The sequence below is a fragment of the Pelodiscus sinensis genome, chromosome 5 (assembly GCF_049634645.1).
Source record: "Pelodiscus sinensis isolate JC-2024 chromosome 5, ASM4963464v1, whole genome shotgun sequence".
In the NCBI taxonomy this organism is placed as follows: Eukaryota; Metazoa; Chordata; order Testudines; family Trionychidae; genus Pelodiscus; species Pelodiscus sinensis.
Genome location: NC_134715.1, coordinates 65678619 through 65698018, shown reverse-complemented (window position 1 = coordinate 65698018; position 19400 = coordinate 65678619). Strand labels below are relative to the sequence as shown.

Genomic DNA, 19400 nt, shown 5'->3' with positions numbered 1-19400 from the left:
ACAATCACAGTTTATAAATACCTTAGGTTTCACATAAGATTTTGTATTATTCTTTTATTCTTTAGTTGACATTTATATTATAAAACAGCATTTCACAAACTATGGGCCACAGCCCGGTACCGGGCCGCGGGAAAAAAATACTGGGCCGGGTGTTCCGGGCTCTCAGACTGTCCATGCAGCTCTGGGTTTCCCAAGACCTCACCTGGGCTGAGGGGATGCAGCTGTATGTTTCAGGCTCCCAGCAGAGGCATAGGGAGGGTTACCAGGTGAGCTCTTATTGCTGGCTGTGGAGGGGGGGAGGAGGGGTTGAATATGGGCCACAGGGAAGCAGGGTTGGGGCAGTGGAGGTGCGCGGGGGAGATAGGGAGGGGAACCAGTTGGCAGGGGCAGTGAAGCTGGCTGGGGGAGATCGCAAGGCAGGGCTAGCCAGGGGAGATTTTGGGGGGGAGGGCTGGCCAGGAGGCGGGAGCAGTGGGGCTGGCCAGGGGAGATTGTGCCGGGGGGGGGGGGGGGGGACCGGCTGGCAGAAGCAGGACTGGCCAGGGGAGATCTCGGGGGTGGGAACCAGCTTGTGGGGGCAGTGAGGCTAGCTGCGGGAGACCGCGGGGCTGGCTGGGGAACTGGCCGGCAGAAGCAAGGCTGGCTGGGGGGCAGGAGCAGTAGGGCTGGGCCCAGGGGAGACTGCAGGAGGAGCAGGGCTTGCCAGGAGAAATCAGGAGAGAATCAGCTGGCAGGGACAGCGGGGCTGGCTGGGGAGGGGAGGGAACACGGACACAATCGGCCAGCGGTGAGCAGGACAGTTCAGGGCGCACGCAGATCCTAAATAAAAATGTAAAAGCAGTGCCTTTTAAATATCCCCACTGCTGACAGTGAGGTTTAAAGGCACTACAATGTGTCAGAATGGAGAGAACCTGGTGCATTCACCATCCGGAATGAGAATATGGATAAAAAAATTCCAAAGATGGTATCAGCTTTCTGAAAATAAATGAGCCCCTTTTCAATACACGATGCGGTGGGGCAGGGTTTTATTGGATTACAGTCCATTTTTCCAATCCATATTCCCTTAACTTGCTGGTAAGAATATTGTGGGTGGCCATATCAAAAGCTTTGCTAAAGCTGGCACTGGGAGGACCAAAACCACCCTATTTGCATATCTGTAATTTGATTAATGAATATGCGAATATGCAAATATGCAAATGAATTACCAGTCCTCTGAAAGCTCGTGAATGGATTTACTGGTCCCCGTGTCAAAAGGTTTGGGAACCCCTGTTATAAAACATGCGTGGATTAAACTTATGTAATCTGCTCTGGATAATTTTTCTTCACTATATAGCTATTTGTGATATTTCCAAAGCAACTGAGTTGTGGTGTCAGAAGAATGAGAATTTAGTTCATAAGCAACATGAACAAAAGAGTGACATTTAACTCTTCTTATTAAAAATTAAAAATACATGGGAAGAAAAATGCAGAAAATATGACCAATCAGCAGATTTCTTCCATCTGAAATACAGGCAGTCCCCGACTTATGCTGGATCCGCATTTACGAACAGGGCTTTTCTCGCCGCGGAGCTTACAGGCAGCGGGTCACCACCCGTGTCCTCCGGGGCGAGAAAAGCTTCTCCCGGTCTCCCTGGTCTGCTGGGGGGATCCAGCGGCTTTGCTGGACCCCCCCAGCAGACCAGGGGGACAGGAGCAAAGCTGCGGAGCACGCCCGCAGCGGGACAGCCTGGGCGCTCCTGGGCTGTCCCGCTGCGGGCGTGCTCCAAGGCTTTGCTCCCCATCTCCCTGGTCAGCAGACCAGGGAGACGGAGCAAAGCCATGGAGGACACGGGCAGTCCCGCCACCCGCGTCTCCCTGGTCTGCTGGGGGTGTGTGTGTGCAGATAGTGCCCCTCCCCCCCCCAAGCAGACCAGGCTTTTCTTGCCTACGCCTGGGGTAGAGCAGCTGGGGTGCTGCCGGGTTGGTCCCGCAGTGCCGCTCCTCAGCGCTACTGTACCAACCCGGCAGCACCCCAGCTGCTCTGCCCCAGGCGTCCTGATTCAGCCGCTGCTGGTCAGTTTCAGCAGCGGCTGAATCAGGACGCCTGGGGCAGAGCCGCTGGGGTGCGGCTGGGTTGCTCCAGTAGCGCCGAGGAGAGGCGCTACTGGAACAACCCAGAACCCCAGCGGCTCTGCCCCAGGCGTCCCCAAGTCAGCCGCTGCTGAAACTGACCAGGGGCTGACTACAGGAAGCCCGAGGCAGAGTTGCTCTGCCCCGGGCTTCCTGGAATCAGCCGCTGATCAGTTTCAGCAGCAGCTGACTTAGGGACGCCTGGGGTTCTTAAGTTGAATCTGTATGTAAGTCAGAACTGGCGTCCAGATTCAGCTGCTGTTGAAACTGATCAGTTTCAGCAACGGCTGACGCCAGTTCAGACTTACATACAGATTCAACTTAAGAACAAACCTACAGTCCCTATCTTGTACGTAACCCGGGGACTGCCTGTATATTTTTCTGTAATATATATAGCAGTCCTTGCCCATTAATTTATTGTGCCCTTGTCTGTGGCTATCCAGTTCCTTTTTCATTGAAAGTAACAATATTTCCATTATATTAAGTAACCTAATTAGCAATTTTTAAGGCCAATTTCTGTCCTCTGCTAAACTGATGCAGCTCCAGTTAATTAATATCCTCAAATAACTGACAACTTTTATACTAGTATCTCATTTAATATTCAGTTCTAAACTCTGTCCACACTGATATCCTGCGGCAGCAAACTAGCACTGCTAAACTGAAGATTAGTTTGGCCAATAATATTTCTTTTTGTCTTAGAAAAAGACAAATGTTTTTTGACAGGCTCAAAACCCAAAAAGAGCTCTTTTAAAGAACAATAATTAGACCAATCTCTGTTTTACACTGTACCTGGCAGAGAATACAGATTGCTTAGTGTTCTCGATTTCTTCTTTTCCTCTTTTCTGTCCCTCATACTCATCACATTTCCCTTCTCCCTAAATTTTAAGTGCTCCCAGCTTCTCCAAAAGGCTTTACTCTCTAGAAGTTAGTGACCTGCAAGTTCCATGCAGCTCTAACCCACAACTCCTAGTGGCAGCTTTTCCGGTCAGAAATTAATAAATTGCAAAGGAGCTGATTTCAGTGCAACAGGGGACATGGACTATCAACCTACTGATGTATCAGTGGCTGTGCAGTTCTGGAATAGCTCTTCTACTGTATTTACTATACAAAATGAACATAACAGTTTGTTGGTTTAGTGGACTAATGACTGTGTGCACACTGCTGTGGAATCAGTTTGAATTTAAGGCCTTAAGATCAGCTCCTTGTTATTCCTAGGTGTGGAATTTTATGGGGGCAGATTGTACAGCATGAGGTAAGGGTGGCTGAGAAGTGCTTTCCAACACTTGAGTGACTGCCTTTTAGCCAGCTCAGGAGCAAGGCTCATAAGATCCAGAAAGAAATGCATCCAAGGCCTAGACCAGAAATAAAGATCAATATAGCATGAAGAATTCTGAGTGTAGAGGCAATAAAGTGGACATACAAGGTGGGAGATAGTGTAGTGGGCATAGCCAATGAAAAAAAGCAAAAACATTCCATCATAGCAGACACTTGAACTGGGACCCTCTACTTGATTCACCCATAGACAAACCTATACTACCTTTTGGAAGAATTCTTTCATCGACCTAGCTGCATGTACTGTGATGGTTAGGTTAGCCTAACAATATCCCACACAACATGAATTTTTTCATAGCCCTGAATAAGTTTTAGATGAAGGCCAGGCCTGAGACAAGATGGAGCAAGTAAACATGACAAACAAAGAAAGGAGGGCAGGACAAGAATTAAAAAACTAAGATCACACAACTGTGTAAGTTGCCTGCTGTAAATTTGACATTGCCAAGAGTTATAGGGATTTTTGGATACAAGAGAAGAGTAGGTTTCTTCCTGTGCCCAACTTTCTTCCCAACTCTTTAATCTTGCCAGCACATGTGAAACTTGTTTTTAGTAGCCGCAGTAATCACTGTATAAAGAAAATGTATATGGTACCTTCTGATATGGGGTTGGCTGGGGGGAGTCCGAGGACTCCGTCCTCTCTGATTGACAGCCTGGACCATCAGTCTTCCAGTACAGCTTATTCTGCCCTGTTACCATTATTGAGGTGAAAAAAGAGAAAGTATTATATTAAAAATAAACTATTTTAAGAGATTAACATATTGATTTACTGTGTTTTGAGGAAATGTAATTAATGCACAGTGCCTGAAGTTCACTTGTTAGTGCCAACTTTTACTGATGCTCTGTGTTTCAAGATCTTTTCTTCCATAACAAGACTGTTTCAATCAGAATTAATTAACATACCAACTGCCAATAGTATTTTCCCTGTTTTTACAGCAACAATCCAACTCTGAATGCATGGAAGCAACTCTGTGGTTATAAAAAAATCATCAAAAGAAGTTTTGAGGTTTACTTGATTGTAGCCTACAAGTTTATCCTTTCAAAAGGGGACAATTTTTACATTATCTGGAGCAAAGATAATACGGACAGCAGTGAGGTATCTATTGCCTGTAAAATAAAGTATTTAGGCAAATTGCTGTTGTAATGAACCCCCCCGCCCCCAATGCTTTATGAAATGGCCTTATGGACACAAATGTACATAACTCAACAATGCTTTCGACAACTTTCTTCATGTAAACTATCAGTCTTAAACAAATCCAGAAGATTAAGACATTATCTTATTTTGGTGCATGTGTCATTTTTGTATGTAAAATTAGACATATGGAGAATGAAATGTTTTATTGTTTTAAATGAGTGAATGAAAGCCATCAAGAGTGTTTCCAATGCTGGGATCCCTCAATGTTTGGGCAAGCATTTGTAAATAGCTTTTGTCCTTAAGTCTTAGCAGTTGTTGGTCTTAGGAAGATACATGACCTCCCTAACCTGTAGGGACTGGCCAGGTAACTTCCCTTGCAAAAAGGGAAATCCTTAAAACTATGGGAAGCTTAGCAGGTCTTTCTCTTTGGGCTGCCTAGACACACCTGAGGGAAGGAACCATAGACATCCCAGGATGGAGAAACAGCCCTGGTATGGAAGGCTTAGCTGAAAAAGAAGCAGTTTTAGGGTGAGTTTATAATAAGTTTGTACAGTAAATTTCCGATAATCCGGCACCTTTAGGACCCAGGGGGTGCTGGATTATCAAATATGCTGGACTATCGGAAGGGGGGGCTTTGAGGGGTCTGGAGTGGGGTAGCGGGGATGCCACCCCAGACCCCTCAGAGCCCCCCCTTCCAATAGTCCGGCTCTGCCCCAGGCATCCCTGATTCAGCCGCTGCTGGTCAGTTTCAGCAGCGGCTGAATCGGGGACGCCTGCAGCAGAGCAGTTGGAGTGCTGTCGGGTAGGTCCCGTAGCGCTGCCCCTCGGCGCTACTGGACCAACCCGGCAGCACCCCAGCTGCTCTGCCCCAGGTGTCCCCTAAGTCAGCCGCTGCGGATACTGATCAGCAGCTGACTCCAGGAAGCCCGAGGCAGAGCTGCTCTGCCCCGGGCTTCCTGGAGTCAGCCACTGGTCAGTTTCAGTAGCGGCTGAATCAGGGACAGCTGGGATGCTGCTGGGTTGGTCTCTCAGCCCCAAGGGGCAGCACTCCAGCTGCTCTGCCCCTGGCTTCCCTGATTCAGACGCTGCTCAGTTTTAGCAGCGGCTGAATCGGGGAAGCTGGGGGCAGAGCAGCTCCAATGGTCCGGCTGCCCGGAGCACTTCCGGGTTCCTGATGGTGCCGGACCATCAGGAGTGCCGGACCATCGGAGTTTTACTGTATTGAGGTTTTAGTGTAAAATTAGCTTAGCATTTTCTGTTAATTTGAGTTTGTAATGTAGTTTGTTCTCATTTGTTACCACGTAAATCCTACTGCTTGTACTTAATAAAATAACTTTTATTTTCTATCCAGCCCAGTGTAAATAATTATTACCTGAGAACAGTGTGTACATTCCCCTTTTCATTGTTAAAGGGAGCTTACCTAATAATTCAATTGGGGTTCTGATTGCTGGGCCCTAAACTGCATGTTCCTTGGCCCTGAAGACATTCAGTATCTGCACTGCTTCTCGGGGTGGGGGCATTGATCTCAGCCTTGTGCCTTAGCTGGGGGAGACCAGGGAGCTGGCCCAGCAGGACAGGGTGGTGAGGAGCCCCAGAGAGCAGGAAGGCAAGTGTTAGTGGCTTTGTCAGCACCCTGGGAAGCATCCCACCAGGTCTTTTGTGACCGCACCTTGTCACAGCTGTTTTCGTTTATGCTGCTAAATGGTCCACTGGCTGACACTGCTCTTGCTGACAGCAGCATTACTACAAATGTCTGACTTCGTACCATCAACATAATATTCACTTTGATTCTTACTTATCCAGTAGTAAAAGTATCCCTCTGTTCCTCTGTCAGCTGTTAGTCACAACTAAAATATACTTAACAAGCTTTATGCACAGAACGAAAAGTTTGTGGCAGCTCAGCCACTGTTTTATTTTCAGAATTGATGCCTTCACATTATAGAAAAGAAATTCATTCTCTCATATACGGGACAAGCAAAAGTAGATTCAAATAAAAACTAATTGAAAATGTTTATTTAAACCTGATTTGTTGACACAGACATTCTGAAAGTATTTTTGAAAAGGGGAATAATTTATTTTAAAAAGTCTTTTTTTGTTAAAGAAAAATTTTGAATAACAATTTTCTACCTGCTCAAAGGTAACCAGAGCATGTACAATACATAATATACCGAGCAACTAACATCCTTTGTACATTTTGGTTTGAGGGGGGGAAAAAAAGACACCTAGGAAGATGGTAAGGATGGAGAATTTGTTTTATCAGTGGTTAGTGCTTTGTGTTGTAATCACAACATAATTGTTTTGTAGTTAATTTCACTTTCATAGATTGCATTTGCTCAAGAAATGAGAGCAGAGTATGTATTAAGGGCAGCTAATTTCTATTTCAGACTATTTTTTTAAGCATCATGTATCTGAAACTGAGGTAAATGCTTTTAATATACGTTAACTTCATAAAACAGATGTTATGCATTTCAGCACTATTTCTGGATCATATTTATGTCAGAAACATGCATTACATACATATAATGCCCCTGAAAAACCCTGGATTAGGGTCCCTAAAGAGTGAAGTTACTTTTATCTGTTGAATAACTACCACACGAACAACAGTAGTGCCAAGCATCTCTGCATCAGCTTGAATACCTTGTACAGATGTGGTCGCATCATCTCAAAAAAGATATATTGGCTTTGGAAAAAGGTTCAGAAAAGTGCAACAAAAATGGTTAGGGGTTTGGAATGGGTGCCGTACAAAGAGAGATTAAAAAGACTGGGACTTTTCAGCTTGGAAAAGAGGAGATGAAGGGGGGTATGACAGAGGTCTATAAAATCACGACAAGTATGGAGAAAATGAATAAGGAAAAGTTTTTACTTGTTCTCATAATATAAGAACTAGAGGTCGCCAAATGAAATTAATAGTTAGCAGGTTTAAAACAAACAAAAGGAAGTTTTTCTTCACGCAGCACACAGTCAACCTGTAGAACTCCTTGCCAGAGGATGTTGTGAAGACCAGCACTTTAACAGGGTTCAAAAAAGAACTAGATAAATTCATAGAGGTTATGTCCATGGATACTTATTAGACAGAATGGATAGGAATGATGTCCATAGCTTCTGTTTGTCAGGGACGGGAAATGGATGACAGGAGAGTGATCACTTGATGATTACCTATTCTGTTCAGTCCCTCTGAGGCATCTAGCATTGGCCACTATTGTACGACAAGATACTGGGCTAGATGGACCTTTGGTCTGACCCAGTATGACCGTTCTTATGTTCAGATGTACCTGAACTTTGGGTTCCACACTTATGTCTGGTAATAAACAGTGCCAACCACAATGCAGTAATTTTTAGTATGTGAACTAGATGGACATTCCTAACAAAATTTTGTATCAGTCACTAAATAGCACTCAAAGGGTAATTAATTTTTGTTACTACAGAGGTTAGAATTGGAGTTAGAGGAGAAAGTCTCTGAATCCCCAATCCCCTGACCCACATAAGTCCACCAGACAAATGCCAGTGTTACAATAAGTTATAGAACATTGCCTGCAAACTATTTATGTGAAAACTTTGAGTTATAAGACTATAAAAAACATCTGGAACCAGTACATCTCTATTTTAAGCCCCCTATATATTAACATTTTGCTTGTGGGTAATGAATTAACTCATTTTTAGCTACATTTATTGGGATGTGGATGCAAGACACCATCCAGAAAGGGAAATGTAAAGGACTGTAAAGATTCTGGAAGGGAACAGGAGATTTAGGGAACTGGATCTCTTATGGAATAGGGAAGAAGAAACAGAGTGAGGCATAATCTAAAACATAATGGCCTAGAAAGTGGAGAGAAGATGTTTAACAGCAGAGGAAGGATTGGGAATGGCCATTCAGAAAGTGAGCGGGTACGTAATTGCTATGCCATATTACAAAAGAGTGAAGGTGAGAGACAGAAAAAGGAAGAAGCAGGAATGAGTGAAAAGGTAAGGACCCACACCTTTGCCCTTTGATTAAGATGTTCAGTTTGTTGCCAGATTGTAAATCCCAGATTTCAAGTTGTATAGTGTTTTTGCTTACACAGTATTACATTATGCATGTGCATGAATTGTATATTTCCTTCTCCCCCCCCCCAAAAAGTAAGCTGGTAAATCTTACATATATATGTACATTTCACACTATTAGTCCAGATCCTCGGCTGGCATAGTTGCTTTATATCAATGAATTATATCTACATCAGATGAGAATTTGCTTCACTGCCTTCGGCTTTTAGATTAGTTTGATGCTCACAAAATGACGGGCTAATAGCACTGGTAAGAGCCCAGCAAAGTGCAGTAGCACTAACACAATTCTGCCAATCTAGAATGCTGACTTGAGACCTCCTCTGTACAATGCTCTAATACATATTCATGTACAGTGCTTTTTCCTTGAGATAAATTGCTAATTTTGCTTATATTTTTAGTAGCTTTGAGATGTGGACAAATTTTCTTTAGCATCTAGGATGAGCCAGACTCATTTCCATAAATGAATATTTAATCAGCATGGAATCCTACTCTTTTGGTGTGAATGGCTAGTGTATTAATCCACTGCTGCTCTTTGCTTTCACTGAACTGCTAAATGCACAGTAAGAATAAGTTAATGTTAAGAGATAATTATTGACTTAGAAATTATACTGTAAAGAGTGAACATAAAGGGCCGAGTGAACCATTCAAATGTTTTTCTGTATTGCATAACAACAAACTTCCAAGTTTGGATCCAGGGGATCCAGAAGAGGATGCTTCTGGTTCTTGTTCAAAGTGAAGCAAACACAAGCACAATATTTTCTTTTTAGATCACATAGCTGTTTTTCCAACTCCAAAACGGAAAATAAACTTTTTACTGTATTAAAAAAGATCGTCTGGGTCACATCCCTCTCATCAAACTGGTCAGTAGCCTCTTGTGATACTCAGAGAAATAAAGTAGATACTAAATGAATTTGTAAATTTAATCTAGGGACTGATCCAACCCCCCTCCCCTCCAATTTAATGGGAGTTTTTCAATTGAGTTGCTTTGGTTCTGGATCAGGTCTCAAATCCTGAAACTAAGAATTCTTAAAATGAAGTTTCCACTAGAGATGTTAAATATCGGTTAATTGAATAATTGAGTAACCTCATAGAATCATAGGACTGGAAGGGACCTCGAGAGGTCATCAAGTCCAACCCCCCGCCCTCAAGGCAGGACCAAGCTCCGTCTACACCATCCCTGGCAGATGTCTATCTAACCTGTTCTTAAATATCTCCAGAGAGGGAGATTCCACCACCTCCTTTGGCAATTTATTCCAATATTTGACCACCCTGACAGTTAGGAATTTTTTTCCTAATGTCCAATGTAAACCTCCCTTGCTGCATTTTAAGCCCATTACTCCTTGTCCTGTCCTCAGAAACCAAGAGGAACAAATTTTCTCCTTCCTCCTTGTGACACCCTTTTAAGATATTTGAAAACTGCTATCATGTCCCCCCCTTAATCTTCTTTTTTCCAAACTAAACAAGCCCAGTTCATGAAACCTAGCTTCATATGTCATGTTCTCTAGACCTTTAATCATTCTTATCGCTCTTCTCTGTACCCTTTCCAATTTTTCCACATCTTTTTTGAAATGTGGCGCTCAGAACTGGACACAGTACTCCAGCTGAGGCCTAACTAGTGCAGAGTAGAGCGGCAGAATGACTTCACGAGTTTTGCTTACAGCACACCTGTTGATACACCCTAGAATCATATTTGCTTTTTTTGCAACAGCATCACACTGTTGACTCATATTCAACTTGTGGTCCACTATGACCCCTAGATCCCTTTCCGCCATGCTCCTTCCTAGACAGTCGCTTCCCATCTTGTATGTATGGAACTGATTGTTCCTTCCTAAGTGGAGCACTTTGCATTTCTCTTTATTAAACTTCATCCTGTTTACCTCTGACCATTTCTCTAACTTGCTAAGGTCATTTTGAATTATGTCCCTATCCTCCAAAGAAGTTGCAACCCCACCCAGTTTGGTATCATCTGCAAACTTAATAAGCGTACTCTCTATCCCAATATCTAAATCATTGATGAAGATATTGAACAGTACGGGTCCCAAAACAGACCCTTGCGGAACTCCACTTGTTATCCCTTTCCAGCAGGATTTAGCACCGTTAACAACAACTCTCTGACTACGGTTATCCAGCCAATTATGCACCCACCTTATCGTGGCCCTATCTAAGTTATATTTGCCTAGTTTATCAATAAGAATATCATGAGAGACTGTATCAAATGCCTTACTAAAGTCTAGGTATATGACATCCACCGCTTCTCCCTTATCCACAAGGTCGTTATCCTATGAAAGAAAGCTATCAGATTAGTTTGGCATGACTTGTTCTTCACAAACCCATGAATTCTTATTGGTTAGTTGACTATTCTGTAGTCCCTGAGGGGCGTGCCTGGCAGCCAGTGTGCTCTGGCCTCACTCACGAGAAGACCCCTACTACTCCACTCTGCTGGCACTGTATCAGAGACAGCAGCACAAGGTGCCAGGTGGGGACCTGGTCTGCAAGGGGAGCGAGTTTAAAAACCAGCTCCCCTTGTGGATCAGCTGCCTGTTGCCCTGCACTGCTGCCTCTGTCTAGAGGGTGGTCTGAGCTCCTGGACTCGGTCGGTGAGCCGGAACTAAGCTGGGCTGCCTGCCTGCCCAGCTCCTAATACACTTTAAATGTAGAGCCGCAGTGGGAGTAGGTCCCGGACCCGTCACAAATCAGGTTGACCTGGGCTGCTGGCCAGCCTGCTAAAAAAATTTACTTGCAAGTGGGGGAGGGAGGAGAATGCATGTAGTCTATAGCATTAACTGATAAGCTTTTGCTTATCAGTTCATCGACTACACTTTTACATCCCAAGTTTCTACCTTAGTGCAGTGGTGTGTTTTTGTTTTTATTCTACACGTCTTATATGAATTTGCATTATTTACATTTTCTTTATGAAGGACGTTTCTAGCTTGTAAAGATTTATCCAGGGACTTGTGGAACAATTGCTATTTATATAATATAGAAATAACATTTACATTTAAGAGATTTATCCAGTACAGTTTGTGGTATCAATATGCAGCCTAAAACTATGATTTATAAATATGTTGCAACTTTAGGAAGTATTGACAGCTAAACAGCTATGCAAAAATGGAAGTGTCATGCTAAGTAGCCTAGCAACATACATAACAGAGCACAACACTCCTGTTTAGATTCAGTTGTGTTTTAATGATAGAGTTATTTTACAATGTAAACCATTTGTGTGTCTGATCTTGGCAAGGTCTTTGGTTGCTGCAGAATACAATTATTCATTATTTCTCTAAAGTATGTTAATGCTTTGGTTTCTCGTGGCTTGAATTCAGGAAGTGTTGCCTTTAGCTTGCTAAACGGAAAAGGGGTTTGAAAAACATTACTTCCAGTGTTCTTAGCTTGTGACTTCAGGCATTATTTCCACTGTGTTTTTTCCCCCCAATATATGTGATAATATGTTTCTGTCATGCACCAGAGCTGTAGTGCACTTACTGCATATGTGAAGAAACACTCGGATTACAAAGCGATATCATGTTATGAATTCAGAATAACATACAGTGGCAATCATGGGATGTTTTCTACATATCAGGCTGCCACATTACACACACTACATATTCTGATCCTTTGCTTTTGTTAGATTTAATTTCAGCCTTATTATTTTAATGCAGTTTTAGGTTCTAAATCTAAAAGACTTACTCAAAGGGAGAAGCACAGCTGATCCACACAGTCCCATTGGTTTCAGTGGAACTAACCATCTAAGCACCATCAGCAGAACTGAACCAACAGCTTCGTTGTGTTGCATTACATCTGCTGGGAACATTGCCTATTTTACCTGGCAAAATAGCTATTTAAAGCATGCTCTGTCAAGACCTTTAAACATTAGCAGCTGAAGGCAAAGAAATGACAGTTTAAAACAAAACAAACAAACAAAAAACCATTCCATAGCATTTTTTCATGAGCTTACAGAGACAGTGGTCCCACCCTACTGATGAAGTCTAAGTATTGCATATTTTAAGATGACTTAATCTCTAATTAAATTGCACAACTGTCAAATGAGAGAGTTTACCAAGGCTTATATCCAAAGCATGCTTTTTCTGCTGCTAAACTTCCATTTACCTGGGGGTTGGCAGCCATGATGGTATAATTCCCATCGTCATCCAGGGTGGAGGCTACAGTGTGGAGAGAGCAGGTCCCATCAGATTCTCTTTGAATTCTATAGTGATCACTTCTTTTAGAGATTTGCTTCCCATCTTTGAACCAATAAATCTGTGACAGAAAACAAAAGATGGATGATAAGAAGTGGGTGGGTATCATCATTTCTCATTCAACAATGTCAGCAACTCTCAACTGTTGAAAACCTTGCTATCCTGGAGAGAAAGAAAACCACTTCCTATCCTAAAAGCAATCCAGAATTGGGTTGGGTCTTCAGTCCATGAACTGGATGTCACAAATGTTTCTTTTACAGAATTCTAGTCTTCAGAAAGGAAAGCACAAACATTTAGAGAGAAAAGCATGATAATTATGAGTATGCTATTTGGGTTCTAAAAAGCAAGTGACATTTTTGTAAGTACTCAATTGTTCCAGATCAAATAAGTTCATTTTATTTTCTTTATCATGATGTTTATAGCAGTGATTATTCAGATAATTTTAGTAAAACAACAAATGATAATTATAGTGAAACTTTTACTTGATGCCCATTTGTGACCATCAACACTCATAGTCACACTCCACACACTTCTGTAATAATCTTTGTACAGAATATGCCATGTAAGGTATAATTTGAAAGCCAATAACTCTCTGATCATTAATGTGCTTGCATGATGCATGTACGTGGTGAGCTTTACAAGTTATGGAAACATGCTAGAATTATGAATTAATGTGTGTGTAAATCAGTTATGTCCAGGGAGCTGATAAATAGGTCTGCCTTACACAAGGAAATATAAATTTGATTCTTTAACTAGCCCAATCTTCATGGAAGGACAATGAAGATCCATATTTACATACAAGCAGTAAACACGACTATCAAGACAGAAGGGTAAAGAAAGAGGATGGAGCTTCCTTCATCACTAGACTCCATGTTATCTTCTTCACAGCTTGATTTAATTTTACTCTGAGGGATAATCCTCAGAAAAATCCTTTTCAAAAGTGTACTGGTCTATCAAGAAAGGGGAGAGGGTAGGTGTCTGAACCACAAGTGACAAGCAGTCGAATCAACTAAATAGTATACAATATTACTGTATTATTTGCTTATAATCCTTTCCTAACATTATTCCTTTAATTGGCATCATATAACCTATAGCCTATTGTTAAATAAATGTGTTTTATTTTTACTGTAAACCAGCTCCATGCTATGTTTAAAGGCAGCAGTGTGTAATTACCCCAGTTAAGTTATGTGCTTAGGCTATGATGTGCTTGTGAGTTGTTAGAGGAACAAATAGACATAATTTATCTGACTGTCTAGAAAAGGGCTGGACATTGCAGCGTGCACAATTTTTTGAGACTCTTTTAACTGAGCGTGTGTTGGGATCACTCTTCAAGTATGAACCAAGATGGGTGGAAGCCAGAATGGGGTGGTAAACAGGCTCTTGGAATCAGGGCACACAGATATTTCAGAGTATGATCTGCATGCTTGTAGGCTCATTGTGAAAGTCCTGAACTGGAAGATACAGCAGCAAAGCACTGAAAGGCATCTCGAGTTTCGGAGCAAGTGATGATACAATCTCTCACTGGCCTGAGTTGCCCTTGAAGCTCATCATACTCTTAACACTGACTAGTCTGGTCAAATAACCATGAAGGCACATGGTACTCGAACTGGGAAGTGAGAGCTTAATAGCCAACATAACTTTTCCCCTTAAATTGTAAGTTTTGAATAACATGCTTAATTATTCCTGGAAAAGATGACACATTCCACTATAATGTAAATGTAGGACTTACAATAATATTTAAACAATATTAGGATGTTATCAAAATTTAATAGGCTTCTATAGAAATACTCTAAAAATGTCATAGGAAATGTCAACATTTTAAATTAAAAAGTACAGAACTTTAGACAACTACATCACAACTATATAATGGTTTAAAACTCTACAGAATTGTACCTTCTCTGTTGAATAATAGAGGACCACTATAAAGGGCTTTAAATAGTTATATTTTTCATTCTCAAGCTAATATGTAAGACCTGGTTGCAGGATAGTATAGGTAGGGACACACCAAAATCTCTTGTTTTGCCCATGAAATCTGTATAATACAGTATAAAAGCATACCAAAGATCAAATTTCACAATCTGTACCATATTTTTCCTTGCCATGATTTTGGTAGGCCTCTAACTATACTATACTACAATCAGGTCTTCTGTATTAGCTTGAGAATTAAAAATTTAACTTTGACTTGCTTAGTTGCTGAACTCCCAATCAGCAGTTGCCACCGCCAGCAGCAGTGCAGAAGTAAAGATAGTAGTACCACAAACTCCTCTATAATAACTTTGTGGTCACTCCCCCCACAACTACTTTTTGGGTCAGGATCCCCACAGTTACAATACTGAGACATTTCAGATTTAAATAGCTGAAATCAACATTACAATTTTTAAAATCCTTTTGCCATGCATTTGACTAAAATAAATTGTGAATTTGGTAGAGCACTAATGTCTTGTCTAAACCACTGTGGTAAGTTGACCTAAGTTACACTATTCCAGTTATATGAATTGCATAGCTACAGTCTATGTAGCTTAGGTCAATTTACTGCAGTGTCTACACTGCACCATGTCAACAGGAGATGCTCTCATGCTAACTTTCCTTACTTCTCTCATTCTGGTGGAATACCAAAATCAACCAGACAGCACTCTCCGATAGATTTAGCAGGTCTTCACTAGACCTGCTAAATCAACCTTCACTGCATCAATCCCTAATGGACATATCTTAAATATAGGACAAGAATTCAAGACACATGTAACCAGAAAAAAATTAATGTTCATTTTTGTATATTTTCCAGAAAGTCAGTTTATAAAAGCCTACAGCATAAGCAAAAAGGATATCTAGAAATTGTGATCAAAGTTTAAAAGTATAAAACTTTCAAAACTGCATTAGTCACTTAAGCCTATACTCTCAAAGGTGTTTAGGCACTTAACTCTCATTAATAGATTGACTAAAAGCCTTTGAGATTCCGGGTCTTTGGTACTTTCAAACATTTTAACTTAGATGCCTAAAGTTAGATTCCTAAGCCCATATTTAGGTTTCTAAATACATGGCCTCTTTTTTTAAAAAATGCTGACTATTCAAGGAACTATTTTTGAATCAATGCATGCTCAACATTACAGAAAAAGACCAATTTTCTTAGGTGCCTAAATATTGGCATACAAACTGAAATTCAGACATTGATTTCTGAAATTGTAGGCCCTTGCATCTGTACAGTTTTATTACAAAATGCCACTTATAAATTTCAGTAACCCATATAACATACCAGGAGCTACTGGTAAAAGCAAGAGATGCCGTAAGAAAGCTGGTGTCTATTTGCATAAGTTGCAATTAGTAGACTTACAGTTAGAGGTCTGTGCAAATAAATCTAAGGAAATGAGAAGCTCCATTACACAAACCTCCATCATAAAAAAGATGTACAGGTAAGTAAAGGAATTTTAGAATCACACAGAGGAGCAGCGGATAAAGTAGATCAGGATAGAAGGGGAAGCTTATTAATTTTGATACCTGCCATTACAGGTCTCCACAGTAAAACATGGTGCTGCATCATTTTGCGGTGATAAATGGCAGCAAAAAGAAGAGAATGGGTCCAAGAGAAGATACTCATCTGACAGGTTCTTATCCCCCAAAGGAGCCAGCAACAAGCCAAGTAAATGTATGCTGGGATATGCTATATCCCTGAGGCTGTTTACTCCAGTGTCTGCTGGGATGGAGAATATGTACTGATTTAAAAAAGTGTGCCTGGAGTTCTACCCTGAAATATATAATATAGAAGAGATTTTATCTCTGATTTATTTATATTTCCTTCCCTCTCCTTCCTCAGGAGAAGAGGGTGGGGTGATAGCCTTCCTCTGGAGCTGGCCTGGAAAAATACCTTCCTTTGGAGAGGAGATGAACAGAAGGCTTGTCTCTGGGGCATTAATTCTGCCATTAGGTGCTCCGCTGACTCATGGGAAAAGCCAGGGGCCTCAGGGACAAGCTCCTCTCATGGCTTGGAAGCCCTCACTGCTCCTCCCTTCGTATGGCAGATGAAGTTCCCCCTCTGTTCTCTTTTACCTTAATGTCTGTAGAAAAGAGTGGAGGGCAAAGAACCAACCATCTTTTCTGCTTTGACTTTTTCCATTTTTCTTCTTTGCCTGACAGGCTGCAACAGTGAGTGCACAGAGTATAGGATATTTTGACATCTCCTGGAGGGAGCCTCGAAGTCATGCCATAGCCAGTCCCACTAATGTTCCTGGGAGACAGCTCCACCAAACCTGCTAAAGGGCTTTGGCGTTAATTCCCAGCTGAGGATCAAAACGAGCTGAGGGTAGCACTAGTGGCTAGAAGCTAATCAGCAACAGGTTAGCCTGTGCACATACCTTAAAGAGGGAAGAAGGTGGCTATGCTGACCAAAAGCCAGGACAGGAGACTCCAGGGAGAGTAGAAGAGCTACCCTCTATGGCTTCTTTTGAGATTGTTGCTTATGTAAGTGCATGGTTGGAATGCAGCTACAGATTTATCAAATTGGTGTTAATCTGGGTTAAACCAACACTCTGCAACAAAACTATATTTGGAGACGGTGACTTGTGTTCAAACCTGAGCCTTCGGTGAACTTATTTCTCTCATTGTTTCTCGCTAGGCCCTGCCATACAGCCCATATTTCCATTCAGGAACTTTTCCACTTAGAACATATATGCCTTCACAGTGTTGTCATTCCCCAGGAGATGGCTATATCCACTAACATATATGAATTGATGTGTTAGAACAATAAATGAATACAGATATTTTGCAGTACAATGCATATACATGATGTTTTTCTTCCCACTGCTATGAAAACAATGGCATTGTTAGCATAAGGCGAGAAAGATTGTCCAGAGTGTTATTTCTGTAGTAAGAACTCAGTTATTTAGTGAGAAAATGTGTTTGGAAGCTTTCCAGCAACAGCCAAGTGACAAAGCAGAACAAGACTCTCGTCTGATTACAATCTTACAGGTTTTTCCATACTTGCCAATTTCTCAAAACTATGAATTAATTTATTCTGGGGAGTAATTTAAGGACACTTCAATTTCACTGAAATACAATGGACTAGGAGAATGTTTTGCAAAAACTGAGTGGAAATTTCCCTTTAAAAATAGTTACCATGTCTGGTTCTTATATTGACAGATATTACATATCACTATAAATGATTTCATTTCCTTAATATTTGGTTATACTAGTTTCCCATTTTGTCTGTCAGCAGGCTTGCAGAAAATCTGAGATGTTAACAACAGATTTGGTAATGTTTTCTCATTTGCTGACAGCGCTTTTACTGGAGACAAAAGATATATGATCATTTAAAAACCTGCTAATAGTTCTGAACAAGGACAGAGCTGCAAAAATGAGTTTTAACTTGCATGCTTCACATGTTTCATAATGTTACTTGACATTAGTTGGGCTTGCATTAAGTAGTAATTATTTTTGTAACACACTTCTGTCATCAGAGAATCAGGAGACATGCCAAGAATTATTATGCAGAGGCACATATTAACTGGACCTGTTGTCCCAACTTGATACACCGATTGTTTCATACTCATTTCCTTCAATTAGTTAAAATGTTCCCTTCTATGGCTTTTTTATTTATTCTGAGTGAATTTATAACGTAAACCTTATCTGTTGTGGGTTGATAAATAATGATACTATCACTATTTCTACGGGAAACAAGAACCACCCATATGGGGAAATGTTTTCCTCCTATGATTAGGGGCCTACCGAATGAAACTGACTGAAATCTGGCTTCCCACCATGAAATCTGGTCTTTGGTGTGCTTTTACCCTAAAAAATGCTCACAAGGGAGACCTGCATTTATCAACTAAAAGGGAGTTGCAGGAGGAATGGGGGGAGGGGTCATAAGGTTATTTTAGGGGGGTTGTGGTATTGCCACCCTTACATCTTGTGCTGCCTTCAGCGCTGAAGAGCACAGCGGTTGTTGGCTAGGCATTCAGCTCTGAAGGCAGCAGACCGCCAGCAGCAGCACAGAAGTAAAGGTGTGAATACCATACCGTGCCACTTTTATATCTGCACTACTGCCTTCAGAACTGGATGGCCAGAGATTGGTGATTGCTGATTGAGGGCCCAGCTCTGCAGACAGCAGTGCAGAAGTAAAGGTTGCAGTAGTACTTCATGCCATCTGCATTTCCACCCTGCTGCTGGTGGTGGTTCTGCCTTCAGAATGGGGCTGCCTCTGCCAGCTATCCAGCTCTGAAGGAGTACTGCAGCCAGAAACAGCACAGAAATAAGGGTAGCAGTACTATGACGTGCCCACAAAGCAGTTTGCATCAGAACCCATAAAATTACAATACCATGACACTGCAGACTTAAATAGCTGAAATCATGAAGTTTAAGATTTTTTAAATCTCATTACTGTGAAATTGACTAAAATGGAATGAGAATTTGGTAGGGCTTGTACCTTGTAATAAAAGGTATTATTATCCCATGCAGTGATTGACATTACATTTGGATATTATATATTCTTAACAGATTTTCAAAAACTAAGGTCAGTATAAGGACTATGCACCACTCAAGTTTCACTTAGCCCCTGTTCTTAGGTAAATTTCTCTCTGTATGGAATTATCATAATAATAAAGATT

At 41.5% G+C, this 19400-nt stretch overlaps 2 protein-coding genes across 11 annotated transcripts in view; one reads left to right on the top strand and one right to left on the bottom strand.

Moving 5' to 3' along the window:
• Positions 1–19400, bottom strand: part of PALLD (palladin, cytoskeletal associated protein) — a 324324-nt gene that overhangs the window by 10820 nt on the left and 294104 nt on the right. For all 5 annotated transcript variants that reach the window (XM_075931128.1, XM_075931129.1, XM_014574906.3 and 2 more), the window contains 2 exons: positions 12719–12868; positions 4033–4127 (listed from right to left, as the gene is read on the bottom strand). In XM_075931128.1, the coding sequence (XP_075787243.1) occupies positions 4033–4127; positions 12719–12868 (245 nt within the window). The remainder of the gene's footprint in view (positions 1–4032; positions 4128–12718; positions 12869–19400) is intronic.
• Positions 1–19400, top strand: part of CBR4 (carbonyl reductase 4) — a 169949-nt gene that overhangs the window by 72237 nt on the left and 78312 nt on the right. For 2 of the 6 annotated variants that reach the window (XM_075931150.1, XM_075931143.1), the window contains one exon: positions 16312–18378. The exons of 2 other annotated variants lie outside the window; for them this stretch is intronic. In XM_075931150.1, coding sequence (XP_075787265.1) covers positions 16312–16352 — 41 coding nt within the window. In that variant the 3' untranslated portion in view covers positions 16353–18378. Of the gene's footprint in view, positions 1–4374; positions 5197–16311; positions 18379–19400 lie in introns of those variants that run through there. 2 more of the 6 variants (XM_075931151.1, XM_075931148.1) reach the window with 1 other exon arrangement.